General features: G+C 46.8%; 1 protein-coding gene across 1 annotated transcript in view; it reads left to right on the forward strand.

The window, feature by feature from the left end:
- CPS1 (carbamoyl-phosphate synthase 1) overlaps nt 1-15,487 on the forward strand; it is a 146,973-nt gene that overhangs the window by 65,517 nt on the left and 65,969 nt on the right. The window contains exons 20-21 of the mRNA XM_056861131.1: nt 3,424-3,600; nt 5,542-5,660. Of these exons, the coding sequence (XP_056717109.1) occupies nt 3,424-3,600; nt 5,542-5,660 (296 nt within the window). The remainder of the gene's footprint in view (nt 1-3,423; nt 3,601-5,541; nt 5,661-15,487) is intronic.

The raw sequence follows: 15,487 nt of genomic DNA on the forward strand, positions 1-15,487 counted from the left end.
GTGGCAAAGAGGGACCTGGCAACCCTTTCCCAGGAGGGCCCCCCTGGATGTCAGCACGAGCATTTGTGCCAGAAAAACGCTGCCGGGGAGGCAGCGCTGGCACATGAGACTCGTGCTGCCATGTCGTTCCCTGGAGCCAGTGTAAGTCACCCTGTGCGGCGTCCGTGCCCCTTTGTATGCCGCAAGTGGCACGGGTACCAGCGCTGGGGTCACGCTGGCTCCTATGTGGCTCTGCCCACCTCTCCCTTCAGGATTGCACAATAAGGATTCTTGCCAATTGTCTTTCTTCCAGCCTCTTTGTCCCAGGAATGCCAAAGGGAACGTTATAGTTTCTGAAGAGTTGGGTCTGAGTTCCCCAATTCCTGTTCCCTTCAGCCACACAGCAGCTGTGGGGAGTGGCATCTAAAAAAACACAACAGTCAACAGGGGAGCCCCAGCAGGCTTGGAATGACACCACGACCGAGGGGAGGAAGTCTGCTTCCTCCCCCGAGCCATATTCCCATGTGAAAACTGTACCGGAGAGGGGTTTCTGTCCAGTTTTGTTGTTCGATGTGGCGTGTTTATTTATCTATTTATTTCCTCACATTGATATCTCGCCCTCATTCCTGGCAAGCCGGGCTCAGAGCGGGTCACAACATTTAATATAAAAACCTTGATTAAAAAGTATTTAAAATCAACTTCCCAGCAACGAATAAAACAAGATGGCAATAGTAAAATTGAAAAACCCAGGCCAGGCAGAAGCCCCCAACTAAGTTGGTGGGGGGGAGAGGATGGGGAAGCCAGCAACAATAATACTGGAAAAACTTGCAGCTGCCCTCAATACAATAAAATAAAAACACAGCGCTCGTCTAATGATACTTAGCATTTGTACAGAGTTTTCACAGTGCTTCAAATGCATTATCTTTCTTCAGCCCTTACAGTAATCCTGGACTGTCGGTCACCGTTGTTATTTTCCTATCTCAGGCTCAGTAGGCCGAGGCTGGAGGAAGCGGCTTTTTGCCTAAGCCCCTCTGGTGACTACAAGGCAAAAATCCAGATTTATGGCTCAGTCACTACACCAAAGGTCCAGCGTAGACCTTGTGCAAACAAATCACCAAGGACACGTCTACATTTCTATTAGCTTTATAGCCGTCAACTGCCTCAACTTCCCCTTCCAAAGTTATGGGAATTGTAGCTTGGAAGCGGTGGCAAGAATTCTGTTAGAAATGCGTAGCAATCCCTCTCCAAACTACTGATCCCGTGGTTCCCGCGGGTGAGGAAATTACTGTTAAACCAGTTTAACTATGGTATATAGACCCTCAAAACTGCCTTTGGGTCTCTCGAGTGCTATATCTGCTGTGTTGTTACTGCCAAACAGAAAGTAGAAAAGAAATGGGATATAGACTCCATCCATCTGAGGTTCTGCACTTGCAGTGTGTACCAGTTTTAGAAAAGCAATACATGCAGAGAAACACCCTTATTAGTTTGGCCATGAATACTAACAGGTGGGACCAAATGGTTTGCTTGGAACTCTGTTAGGGTTGCCAACCTCCAGGCACTAGCTGGAGGTCTCCTGCTATTACAACTGAACTCCAGCCGGTAGAGATCAGTTCCCCTGGAGAAAACGGCCGCTTTGGGAATTGGACTCTCTGGCATTGAAGTCCCTCCCCTCCCCAAACCCTGCCCTTTTCAGGCTCCACCCCAAAATCCTCCTGTCGGTTGCGAAGAGGGACCTGGCAACCCTAAACTCTGTGCTGTATGCTTTCTGAATCAAGGAAGCAATTCAGATGCTCTCTCTCTCTCTCGTGTGTGTGTGTGTGTGTTTTGCAGTGGCAAAGCAGCCATTTTCTCCAGGGGAACTGGGGAGCTTGGCCTTGGAGATCTTCTGGAATGATAACTGATCTCCAGACTATACAGATCAGTTCCCCTGGAGAAAACGGCTTCTCTGGTGGGTGGGCTCTGTGGCATTATACCCTACAGACGTCCCTCCCCAAACCTCGCCCTCCCAGGTTCCGTCCCCCAAATCTCCAGTAATTTCCCTTCCTGGAGTGGGCAATCCTACTTAATTCATAGCAGTCACTGAAATGGTAAAGGCCTGTCTGGGCTGTATGACCTAAGTCTGCAGGTAGAAGCTAGGTGTGATGCCAACATATGGAAATCTTAAGCGTGGTAAAGTTGGATGAAGTTTCTACATATTTTTCTCAAGATGCATGGACTCAGAAGATTCTCAACATGAAGAACTAAACTGAAAAATCAAAACTGGCAGATTCGGTTATCTGCTACATCTGCTGCTAAATGCCTACAAACTATTTGTAATTCAGAAAGTTATGTTTCCTTAGACAACTTTTCCTTCAGAATTGATAGGCTCATTTAGGATTGGTCTTCTCCAAATAGGATGCACAATAAAAGAGCCTGCCATTGAAAGATCTTAATTTGAAACCTTCTGGAACCATGTTGACATCTCCAGGTTTCAAGCGGAATGGAGTGATGCAAAATGCGCAAATTATCCAGCTAATTAGTTAATTACCCATCAGCTACCCAAAGTGCGACAATTAATTATATATTTGTGGATTGTCTTGCTTCGATTTTCCTAATGTCTTTCAAGAATCCCTTTGGCTGAATTATTTTGACATCTGAGGCCCAGTTTAGCATCGTTTGTCGTTTGCCTTTTCTCCCTCCCTCCAGAGAAAACTCATTCATGTCATCCCCTTACAGATGAGGCTGAACACTGGAGGAATTGTCTACCATAATGTTTTCTTAATAGATGGTTTTACAAACCATGTAAACAAATATGGATCCAGAGTAAACCTGGTTCTCCAGATTAGAGTCCACCACTTCTAACTACCACTTTTAACCACTACACCATGCTGGGAAAGCAGCCTATAATTCTGCTGAATGAATCAACAAATATATAAATGTTGTGTTTTTTTTACTCTGGATCCATATTTGTTTACATTGCTTGCAAAACCATCATTGTTTTCTTAATGGATGGTTTTGCAAGCCAAGGTCACCCAGTTGGCTTCATGCGTAGGAGTGGGGAAACAAACCCAGTTCATCAGATTAGCATCCACCTCTCATATGGAGGAGTGGGGAATCAAACCTGGTTTTCCAGAGTCCACTGCTCCAAACCACCACTCTTAACCACTACACCATGCTGGCTACCAGCCTTCCACCTCTCTTTGCAGTGTGCCGCATATCTGTGAATTAACTGTTTTGCTTTATCGGTAAAGCTGTTTCCTAGAAGGACACATATTCCAGGTGTCCTTCCCGTGAGTGCTTTCAAGCATGCTGATCTATGCAGTGGATTTTCCCATTTCACACAGTAAAACCCAGCTGCAAAGTGCACTGAGAGTGGATTGAAAGTGTATTGTTCGGCATGTGTGAAAACCCTCAGTGAGAGGGCCTCTCTCATGCGTGCTGATAAAGGAGCTTTCCTTTTCACAGGTTATGGCTATCGGGCGTACCTTTGAGGAGAGCTTCCAGAAGGCCTTAAGGATGTGCCACCACTCTGTTGACGGCTTCACGTCCCGTCTGCCAATGAACAAAGACTGGTCCTCTAATGTGGATCTCAGGAAGGAGCTGGCGCAACCTTCCAGCACACGCGTGCACGCCATTGCCAAGGTACTGTTTGAGAAGCCCGTCGTTTGGTTGCAGCTGAGTTATATGAACGTTCATCACCATTAATATATACACAAGGTCAGGGCCTTAATTCCAGCTCATGCTTCTGGGATCTGACAAGATCAGGATAACCTGGATTTAGTGCTCACAGCTGATCTAAGAGCATGGCACATTGCCATGCTCTGAGGGAGAGCCAGCGTGGTGTAGTGGTTAAGAGTGGTGGTTTGGACTAGTGGACCCTGATCTGGTGAACTAGATTTGTTTCCCCACTCCTCCACACAAAGCCAGCTGGGTGACCTTGGGCTAGTCACAGCTCTCTCAGCCCATCTACCTCACAGGGTGTCTGTTGTGGGGAGGGGAAGGGAAGGTGATTGTAAGCCAGTTTGAGTCTTCCTTAAGTGGTAGAGAAAGTCGGCATATAAAAACCAACTCCTCTTCTTCTTCTTCTTCTTCTTCTTCTTCTTCTTCTTCTTCTTCTTCTTCTTCTTCTTCTTCTTCTTCTTCCTCCTCCACTACTACTACAGGGGACCAGGTAATGGTTGGTTATGGCAGCAGCTTTATGACATTTCACCTGATAAAGAAGTATAAATGGGGGTGGGGTGGGGGGGAAACAGAGATAGAAGACTGACGTTCCTTTTTTCTCACTCTACCGTTATGCAAGGTCTTTTTGTTGTCTCAATCCTGATATTTCAGTCTAAGAAGAACCGACACTCATTCTTTTGGAGAATGAAATTATTCAAATCAGTGTCATAAGGGGGGTGGGAAGTCCTGCTTTCCCTGCTTGTTAAAATATATCTTAGACGGCTGGAGCTGCTCCAGTCAGAAGCCTCTAAACATTGTCCCGACACTTAAAGAATGAACAATTTATTCCTATTAGTGCAAAGCCTGTCTCCCTCATGTTGCACATCTAGTCAAAACGCCTTCTTCAGCCCTCCTCGCCATCAGGATATGTCAATTGGAGGGGTTGAGCTGATGGAAGTAATGACTGTTTGCATTTAAAAGACATCTGCGGCTGCAGCTCTTCTTGGGCTGTGCAGGAAAGGAGAGGCAGTAGAGATGTCGAGGATAACAAAGCGCTCAAAATGCTGAGCTTTGCTTCACATCCTGGATGAAGGAGGTTGCTTTCTTAGAAATGGAAGGAAGGCCAGAGTCTTTGGTCATGAAGCAGCACTCACGACATCTGGGATCTGGAGCTTCTACTGTGAGCAGGGGCGGGGCAATTGGGGAGGGGGCTTTTCACCCCTCTCGCATTTGGCACCAGCTCCCCAATCCAAATTGCCTCCCACTAAAGTTACCGCTTGCCCTGTGGAGGAAAAACAAACTAGGTCTAGATGATAGTTTCACACGGGTACATAAGAGCAAAGGAGCATAAGCAAAGCCCTGCTGGATCAGACCGACACCCATCAAGTCCATCAGTCTGTTCACACAGTGGCCAACCAGGTGCCTCTGGGAAGCCTCAAACAAGACAACTGCAGCAGCCCCATCCTGCCTGTGTTCCACTGCACCCAAAATAATAGGCATGCTCCTCGGATCCTGGAGAGAATAGGTACGCATCATGACTTGTATCCATTTTTACTAGTAGCCATGAATACCCCTCTCCTCCATGAACATATCCTCTTAAAGCCTTCCAAGCTGGCGGCCATCACCACATACTGGGGCAGGGAGTTCCACATTTAAACTATGCCTTGTGTGAAGAAATCCTTCCTTTTCTCTGTTTTGAATCTCTTACCCTCCAGCTTCAGCAGATGACCCCGCGTTCTGGGATTATGAGAGAGGGAGAAAAACTTCTCCCTGTCCACTCTCTCCACACCAGGCATAATTTTATGGACCTCTATCATGTCTCCCCTTAACCGCCTTTTTTCCAACCGTCCAGCGAGCAAAGAACTCCCAGGCATAAATGACCAATAGAAGATAGCAGTAACTGATCAGCCTCTCTATTGATAGGCCTTGCACGACAATGTCCCCGTGGAGGATATTCACAAGCTGACATTCATCGACAAATGGTTCATCTATAAGATGCGTGACATTGTGACGATGGAGAAGGACTTAAAAAGCCTAAGCAGGTAAGAATACCAAACGCCTTTGTTTTGAGAACAGCTCTGTGTACAGCAATCTTCTCGATATTTTCTGAGTTGCCAAGAGGGTTGCCCTGCCTTGCGAAAGTGTTTCCCTTTTTTTCTTTTTAAATATGCACTATGAGGGGAAAAACAGCATTTTCCAGTCCTGTCCATATGCTCATTTTTTAGGGTATCCAGGTGCCCCCTGGCTAGAGTTGCTAACCTCCAGGTACTAGCTGGAGATCTCCTGCTATTACAACTGATCTCCAGGCAATAGAGATCAGTTCACCTGGAGAAAATGGCCGCTTTGGAAGGCAGGCTCTATGGCCTTATACCCCACTGAAGTCCCTCCCGAAACCCTACCCTCCTCAGGCTCCCCAAAAATCTCCTGTTGATGGCGAAGAGATACCTGGCAACCCTACCCCTGGCCACTGGTGGGGGCTAGGGGGCTAGAGTTGACAGATCCAGATTGGGAAACTCCAGGAGACTTGGGGATGGAGTATGGGGAGGACCAGGACTTCAGTGGGGTATAATGCCGTAGGGTCCACCCTCTAGAGCAGCCATTTTCTCCTGGGGGGACTAATTTTTGTCACCTGGAGATCAGTTATAATTCCAAGAGATCTCCAGCCCCCACCTGGGGCTGTTCCCTGTCAGTGGAACAAAGAAGAACCTGAAGCAGCTGATGGTGCAGTGGAAAAGAAAGTGGCTTATGAATAATATGATGAGCCCTCCACGTTACGATGCTGCTTCATCCGGGGATCTGAACATCATCTCCAAAGCTTCCCCCGCAGCAGCCAAACTCTTGACTTTCCCACAGGTTTCTTTGGGCCACCTTCGTTTGGTGACTGGCACGGCAATCCTTTCCAGATTTCTGTCTGCAAAACACAAATTTGTCCCCACACCTCTTGCAGGCAGAATTTCCCCACAAAATGTGTGTGTGGGGGACTTAAAAAGCCGTGTGTGTGTGTGTGTGTGGGGGGGGAGAGAAGACAGCACAAGACAGTGCCAGCCATATGGCCCTCCTTCCAAAGCTGCCATTTTTTCCAGGGGAACTGATCTCTGTCACTTGGAGATCAATTGTGATCCCAAGAGATCTCCGGCTACCACCTGGAGGTTGGCAATGCTAACTGTGGGTCTGGAGTTCGACAGGAAGTGTTGAAAATCACCACCCTTCTGTTAGCAAAAATGTACCTCTAGGTTAGGGTTGCCAACCTCCAGGTACTAGCTGGAGATCTCCTGCTATTACAATTGATCTCCAGCCGATAGAGATTAGTTTACCTGGAGAAAATGGCTGCTTTGCCAATTAGACTATGGCATTGAAGCCCCATCCCACCCCAAACCCCACCTTCCTCAGGCTCTGCCCCAAAAACCTCCCGCCGGAGGCAAAGAGGGACCTGGCAACCCTACTCTGAGTCCAACCACTTAGAGAATAGTTTTAGAGCTGGCATAATTAAAAGTCTTTGAGGGTTGTTGTTTGGCTGGCAAAACTTGGAGTTCCTCTAGTTACATATTTGTGTGTGTGTGTGTGTGTGTGTGTGTGTGTATATATATATATATATATATATATATATATATATATATATATATATATATATATATATATATAGCACAGAATCCCAGCATGAACAAAACACAGTCAACTTGCTGAGCGCACTGCCCATATGTTGCAATGTGACCCTCCTCTCTTCCAGAAGCGATGATTCTCAGAGCATTGGAATATAAATTGGCTTCACTCCGTAATGTGACTGTATTAAGTAAAGCACGATGGATGGCAGTAAATTGCAGATCAAGGCTGTTTGTCAGTCGCCCGGCCCCTGCTCTGCTGACACGGGCATTCTCTTTGCGGTTTACGTGGCCGGCAGAGCCTCCTCTTTGAGTTATTGTCTTCACGGTTCGCCCCGGTTCAGTTCTCCGTGCCGGCGGTTTCTGCCGTTCAGCCACGCGAGGGTGCTAGAAACCCACTGTAGGCCAAATTGCAGGGAAGGGACTTGGCGGAAAGGCTCCGGTGATTTGGTTATGAAGCAGCCTTTCAGCTAATCTTTGTTCTGCTCCTTTGACAATCTGTAAATTTTTAATTGAGCGGCTCTCATCTCAACCAGAAAGTCCGCTGGAATGCTAGCGAAGCAGAAGCATAAATGACAGTGGGAGGAGAGAAGAAAGGTGGCAATTGATTAGTTACAGTTTCAGATACAGCCGGTAATTTCCCTCTAAATTCCTTGTTATGTTTTGTTGTTTGCCTGATTTCACTCAAAAGCAAATGAATGCATGTGCTTGGTAGTCACTGATGTTGAAACGAACCAGTTTTTCCTCACTATCTCCTTTGGATATAATCAAGAGGAGGAGGGGAGGGGCCGTGGCTCAGTGGCAGAGCATCTGCTTGGCATGCCGAAGGTCCCAGGTTCAATCCCTGGCATCTCCAGTTCAAGGGACTAGGCAAGTAGGTGATGTGAAAGACCTCTCTGCCTGAGACCCTGGAGAACCACTCCTGGTCCGAGTGGACAATACTGACTCTGATGGACCAAGGGTCTGACTCAGTATAAGGCGGCTTCATGTGTTCATGTGTTCAAGATATGACTAGGCTGGCATATAGTCCAATCCTGACCAAGGTTAAAAAACCACTCTGATTTCAATAGACTTAGAAGGGTGTAACTGTACTTCATATTGCACTGTTAGACATTCAGACGACTAAGGGTGGATATATGTGTGTGTTAAGTGCCATCAAGCCGCTTCTGACTCATGGAGACCCTATGAATCAACGACCTCCAAAATGTCCTATCTTTGACAGCCGTGCTCAGATCTTGCAAAATGAGGGCCGTGGCTTCCTTTATTGAGCCAGTCCATCTCTTGTTGGGTCTTCCTCTTTTCCTGCTGCCTTCAGCTTTTTCCTAGCAAGGGTGGATATACACAGTAGCTTTTCTTCCATTTTATATAGCGAATTTTGCTCTTTACTATTACCCTGTGACAGACGTTGGATTCATGAAAGGGTTAAAATGTGCAGTTCACACATATGGTAGTTCATGTTTTAGTGCTCTTCCGGCTCCTAGCTGGATGCCAGCGTATCATGACAAACCACGGCTCATTGGGGTGGAGGTCTTGATCAAGAGGAATGCCAGGAGGCATCAATTGTCGTGAGCCAGCTTCTGCTTGTATTCCCTTTCCACAGTCCTGTAACCTGCCTGCCAGCATGCACAATCCAAGTGTTTGTCTCTGAGCCTCTGTTGTCCCACTTTCTCTTCCTCACAGGGTGTACAAGCAAAGCCTTGAGCCCCTGGCTGGTGCAGCCCTAGAGCGTGAAAGGGCGCATCTAAACAGAACCCCTGCTTATGTAGGCCTTTTATGCGCAGGTTGTTTTTGTCGCCATCATCCTCTGACTACTTCAGGGCTTTGTTTTCATTATGCACGTTTTCTCCGACCTTTAGAAGTTGCCTCACTCTCCCCTCACGTTTATCCCGTGTTTTCTGGATGCTGTTTTAGCCCGTGTTTAATGCCTGCCTCGATCCTAAATCAATTGCTGGTCCTGTGCATAGTTGTTAATTCAGGTTTTTCTTCCCACTCCCACATTCTCACTTCTCCCTCCCACTTGTCTTTCCCCCTCATCCAACCCCTCCCCTTGAAGCCATCTTTTTTTAAATTTGCGAATGCAGGACTAGCGATGGGATGCTGAGACTTATGGGGTTGCTTATTATTTCTCCAACCACATAATGATTGCCGTTCTCCATTTAACTTGCCCTCTTCAGCTGCCCCCCCATCTCGGTCAGTTTTACAGCAAGTGTGGTCAGTTTCTTTTTTTTTTATTATTTTTTTTTCAAAATCATTTTACATTCCATAACACGTATCCATTGTTTAATTTTAATGTAAACATATTTCCTTTTCTTATCAAAATGTACATTTCTTTAACTTCCCCTCTCCCCTCCTCTGACTCTTCATTTAACATTGTTTCTCTCTTTGTATTATATTATCTAATTCTATTATAACAAAACGTCCATATCCACTATATCAACTCTGAATCAGATCAAAATATATTTCTTAATATCACAGTTAAGTTCATTTCTACAATAGTTTGTCCATGCCTCCCATTCATTTGCAAATTCATGATCATCTTTTTGATTTATTGACACTGTAAGTTTTGCCATTTCAACTAGTTCCTTCATTTTTTCTATCCACTCTGATTTGTTTGGTATATCAGACATTTTCCATCTCTTAGCGTATACCATTCTGGCAGCAGTAGTGGCATACATCAAAAAAGATCTCTGGGTCACTATGGTATCTGGTATTATGCTCAGCAGCATCATTTCTGGTATCTTGGGAATGTTTTGTTGTAATATCATCCTTAGTTCATTATAGATCATATTCCAATAATTCTTAGCCTTCTCACATGACCACCAAATATGATGAAAAGAACCCACTTCTTTTTGACATTTCCAGCAATTTGGTGACGTATTTCCATGCATTTTGGCTAATTTCTTGGGTGTTAAATACCATCTGTAAATCATTTTATATATATTCTCTCTCAAAGATTGTGAATAAATGTATTTCATATCTTTCGACCAAAGTCTTTCCCATTTATGCATATGTATATCATGTCCCAAGGTTTGTGCCCAGGTTATCATTATTGGTTTAACCAGGTCAAGTGTGGTCAGTTTCATGGCCAGAGTTGGTCAGTTTCAGTGCCTAAGATTCTGGGGCAGACCTTGGCTGGATTGAAAAGACTAGCTTGTTTCGAGTCTGGTTGGGCTGATTTGCCACCCTCCCCTTAACATTGCGTCCTCTTTAGGATAGCCATGAAGTCACTCTCATATAAAATGGCTTCTGTCCAAGATACCACAAGCCTAGGCTCTGGGGGATGAAGCCTTGCTAAAATCAGTGGGAGCCACTGCTCGGTAAATGGGTGTGGGATCGGGAAGAGTAAGAGGTTGAGGTTGGGTCCCCACAACCTCTCCACTGCCAGAGTGGAAAGGAAATGGCCTATGTGGCTACTTATTTATCCAGTCTCCATTTAACATCATCTTCAACCAACCCCCAGCCCATTTTTATTTTTGGGGGGAGTTTGGAGCGGGGACTCTAATCTGTAGAACCAGTTTTGATTCCCACTCCTCCACATGAGGAGCTGGTGATGTGTTTTAAAAAAAATCACTACAGCCAATCACAAAGCAGTATCTGCAGGGGAAAGGGACTCATGCACACATGCTTTTTTTGCTAGCGATCTACTACTAGAACGCTTGCTTGCATGATCAAAAAGAAAAGGGGGGGTTGGCAAACCATGTAACAACAATGACACCAGTGACCACCCCCATTGGTTCAGATGCTCCGCATTTTTTCTGGCCACATGCAAAAATTTACTCCAAGTAACCCCAAGTAAACCTGGGAATTAATTCCAGGGGAAAAGCCCCAGTGCAGAGGGGTATGAGAATGCAGCTGCAAATACAGTGCATCAAGAGAGCAGTATATCCAGCAGAAACAACCCGTGCGTAAAAGGCCATAGACTCGGAAAGCCCTGTGGGAGTTTCATGCGAGGATGCAATATTCAGCAGAAAGTGGAAATGTTGGGCATCGAAACAGCAAGCCAAATTATCTTTTTTTTGGTGGGAAGTTTGTTTTAGTGGTGGCATTTTACACGACACATACTTTTTTATATACCACTTTGTGCCATTTGTGTGCAACTGATGCAAAATGAAAGAAAGGCATAAATGTTAAGTGTAGTCACTTTACTGAATATCATTGGTCTGGATAAAACAGCGTTTTCATCCAGAGCATGAAGAACCCATGTCAGAAACTGGGGTTTCCAAATAGAAACAGTGTGTTTCCTTACAGCATGTTCCTTGTCTCCACTCCACCCCACCTCGCCTGCACATTTTTGGTAGTTCATAGTCATCCTGCACTCACAAGGCGAGGTCCTGATGGCGACTTGTTGAACACACCATCTCACGCTGATGGAAGAAGTTAGCTGTGGAACCATTCACACCTCTTCCTTTCACGGCTTAAACAATACACTTCTGAAAGGAAGAAGAAGACGAAAAAGAAGAAGAAGAGTTGGTTTTTATACCCCAATTTTATCTACCTTTTAAGGAGGATCAAACTGGCTTACAATCACCTTCCCTTCTTCCCACAATAGACACCTTGTGAGGTAAGTGGAGCTGAGAGGGTTCTTAGAGAGCTGTGACTGGCCCAAGGTCACCCAGCCGGCTTCATGTGGAGGAGTGGGGAAACCAACCCAGTTCACCAGATTAGAGTCCACTGCTCTTAACCACTACACCGTGCTGGGTCAGACACCTTGTGATGTAGGTGGTGCTGAGAGAATTCGGAAAGAACTGTGACTAGCCCAAGGTCACCCAGCAGGCTTCATGTGGAGGAGTGGGGAAACCAACCTGGTTCACCAGATTAGCCTCCGCCGTTCATGTGGAGGAGTGGGGAATCAAACCCGGTACTCCAGATTAGAGTCCACCGCTCTTAACCACTACACCACGCTGGCTCTAGAAGTTTCGTTTTTTTACTTAGGATGATCGTTTTCAACTTTAGGGAACAGGTTTTCTAGGGAAAGAGATTGGAGCCGCTGTCCTCTTTCCCCTCCTTCTTATAATTTTAACTCAAAGTTATTCTGCTGCTTGCAGCTACCCGTTGACAAAAACCTTGGCTGTTTCCCCTCTTCTAAACAGTCCAAAAGAATTTGCACCAAAAAGCGGAGTAGATGTCAGGAAGGCAAACGAATGAAAGTAAAAACCCCCTAAAAATACAGAATTCCAGGCCCTTCATGGCTTTTTACATTAGTGAATACTTGAAGGGGGGATGAAAATGTGCTGTGACTTCTGCTCAGGGGATAGTCCCCCACACCACATCAAGCGGCACCTCCGCGGCGAGGGCCCCAGGAGAGCTGGTTGAGTGATGGAAATGGGTCTTGGCACCTTTTGCGCGAGCCCCCGGAGCCCTTTTCCAGTCCCCAGTCTACTCCTGCTCCCCCGTGTGGATCTTGCCCCACTGTGGGACGGGTTGCAGCTTGAAAATAACCCCCTGTGACTTTGATTTCAGATCTCTGAGCAATGTTTTAATGCGACCAAACGCACCCTGGCGACTTCCTGGCTGCTTGCCGTGCATCTCTGCAAGCTGCAGTGTGGTTCTTCTATTACAATTTCTATTAATTGGTTGCGGTTGCATTACAGAAGTGCCTACAGACTGGGCCGTGAATTGTGCCTCTGGAACATATAATCCCTGTAAAAAAACAGATGCATTATTTGGCTAGATCTGTTAGGCAGATAAAGAGACCACAGTGTGATTCATAGAATCATATTATCATAGAGTTGGAAGGCACCACCAGGGTCATCTAGTCCAACCCCCTGCACAAGGCAGGAAATTCACAACTACCTTCCCCACCCACCTCCAGCGACCCCTACTCCATGCCCAGAAGATGGCCAAGATGCCCTCCCTCACATGAACTGCCTAAGTTTAGGGCTGTCAAAAAAAAAAAATTCGGTACAGTTCGGATTCGGCCGAATTTGGCCCTTGTGGGTTCGGTACGTGCCGAAGTCCGAACTCCCCCACTTCGGATCCGTTCAATTCGGCGGGAATTCAAAGTTCGGGAAAAAAATTCGGCCGAATAAAGCCATTAAAAACACAACCGCGCCTTTCCGCGGCTGGGGGGGGGGCATTTTTGGGCTTAGAGGTCCCAAACTTTCAGCAGAGCTTCAAAGGACGTATATTGAAAGACTCCCCAAGTTTTGTAAAGATTGGGTCAGGGGGGGCTGAGATATGGGCCCTGAAAGGGGTCCCCCCCACCCTTAATGTGGATCTCTCTGCAGAGCTTGCCGCCCAAGCACAAAGCTCCCGGCCCGACAAACAGCTGATGAGAGCAAGGGCGGGGCAGGTGCTAAGAACTTTGCAAAGCAACACAACTGCAGAGCAACCCCTTTGCAAATATGCAAAGGGCGGGGCAGGTGTGAAGAATTTTGCAAAACAATACAACTGCAAAGCAACACAAGCACGCAATGCAAAACCTTTGCAACAGTGCATAGCAACACCTGACACCTGGGAGTTTGCATACCATGGAAAGGGACAGAGGCAGCTAGCTATGCATAATGAGCAGGAGGGGGTGGAATGTCTCCTTTTGCATTGGACTTGGGACCAGGCAGATGCATTCTTTAAGTCACCATTTGAAAACCAGTTTTGAGCAAGCATCAATAACCTAACTGATCTTATGAATGAGGAAAAACCTGAAGAATAAAAATGAAGCCCCTCAAACCAGGGAGAGAGAGACTGGAGGGGGAACACACACCCCAGGCAGAACCGGCAAAAGCCCCCTTTGGCTTCCCCCCCCCACCCACAGAAACTGCTCCCTCCCCACACACACACACAGACTCTGCTTTCCCCCCCACACACACACAGAAAAGAAAAAATATAGATTAAAGCCCCCAAAGGGGTCTTACTGTGGCTGTCTTCTGTTCCAGCAGGAGGGGCTGGGAGGCTGGGTAATCCAATAGGATTCCATTTGTATCCAATATAAGATCCATATGTATGCATCTCTCGAGGGTGATCCATTCATCCCAATAGGGGAAAGGGGAAAGCCCATATCTCGGGGGGCCCTGACCCAATGTTTACAAAACTTGGGTGGTCTCTTAAAAAGCCTTGACTGAAGCTCCGCCGAAAGTCTGGGATCGGCACACCCAAAAATGCGCCCCCATGGAAAGAGAAAAGGGGGGGAGCCAATATTTCAGCCCCCACTGAACCCATCTTTACAAAACTTGGGTGGTCTATTAAGAGGGATTCTCTGAAGCTATGACAAAAGTTTGGGGGCTGAACCCCCAAAAAAGCGCCCCCTGCAGCCACGAAAATGGAAAAGGGGGGAGAGGAAAAAGGGGTGGAGCCCATATCTCGGGGGGCCCTGACCCAATGTTTACAAAACTTGGGGGGTATCTTAAGAAGCCTAGTCTGATGCTCCGCTGAAAGTTTGGGGTCGGCACACCCAAAAATGCGCCCTCTGCAGCCATGGAAAGAAAAAAGGGGGGGAGCCCATATCTCGGGACCCCCTGACCCAATGTTTACAAAACTTGGGTGGTCTCTTAAAAAAACCTGTCTGAATATCCCCTGAAAGTTTGGGGTCGGTACCCCAAAAAATGCGCCCCCTGCAGCCACGGAAAGGAGCGAATGTGCACAAGCACCCCCTCACACACACATGAGGATTTCCCTCTCTCTCTCTCTTTCCCCGGCCGGCCGCACATCAGCTGATTCCTCCAGCACTCAATCCTGACTGATTGGCCAGAAGAAGACCCAGCTTGGCCACCGATTGGCCGGGGGAGGAGAATGCTGCTTACTGACGGTTATGCTGCTTACTGACGGCCGAATTGGCCGAATTTATTCGCCGAACTCCCGAACTCGCTGAATTCGGCCCCCCCCCGTTGCCCGCCAGTTTTGAGTTCGGATCCGTCCGAACTAAAAACCGCCGAATCAAGGGAAATTCGGCTGATTTTCAGTTCGGGCCGAACCGAATTGACAGCCCTACCTAAGTTCACAGAATCAGCATTGCTGACAGATGGCCATCTAGCCTCTTCTTAAAAACCTCCAGGGAAGGAGAGCCCCCCACCTCCCGAGGAAGCCTGTTCCACCGAGGAACCGCTCGAACTGTTAGAAAATTCTTCCTAATGTCTAGATGGAAACTCTTCTGATTTAATTTTAACCCGTTGGTTCTGGTCCGACCTTCTGGGGTCCTTCTAAATGGATTACAGTTTAAAGAAATGGTATTGTGCATGGTCTGATCTATCCACACTTGGTCTGACTAGCTGGTAGGTTTGCCAGTCTCCAGGTGGAGTGTGGAGATCTCCTGGAATTATAACTGATCTCCAGATAGA

This window comes from Euleptes europaea, chromosome 15, assembly GCF_029931775.1.
Source record: "Euleptes europaea isolate rEulEur1 chromosome 15, rEulEur1.hap1, whole genome shotgun sequence".
NCBI lineage: Eukaryota > Metazoa > Chordata > Lepidosauria > Squamata > Sphaerodactylidae > Euleptes > Euleptes europaea.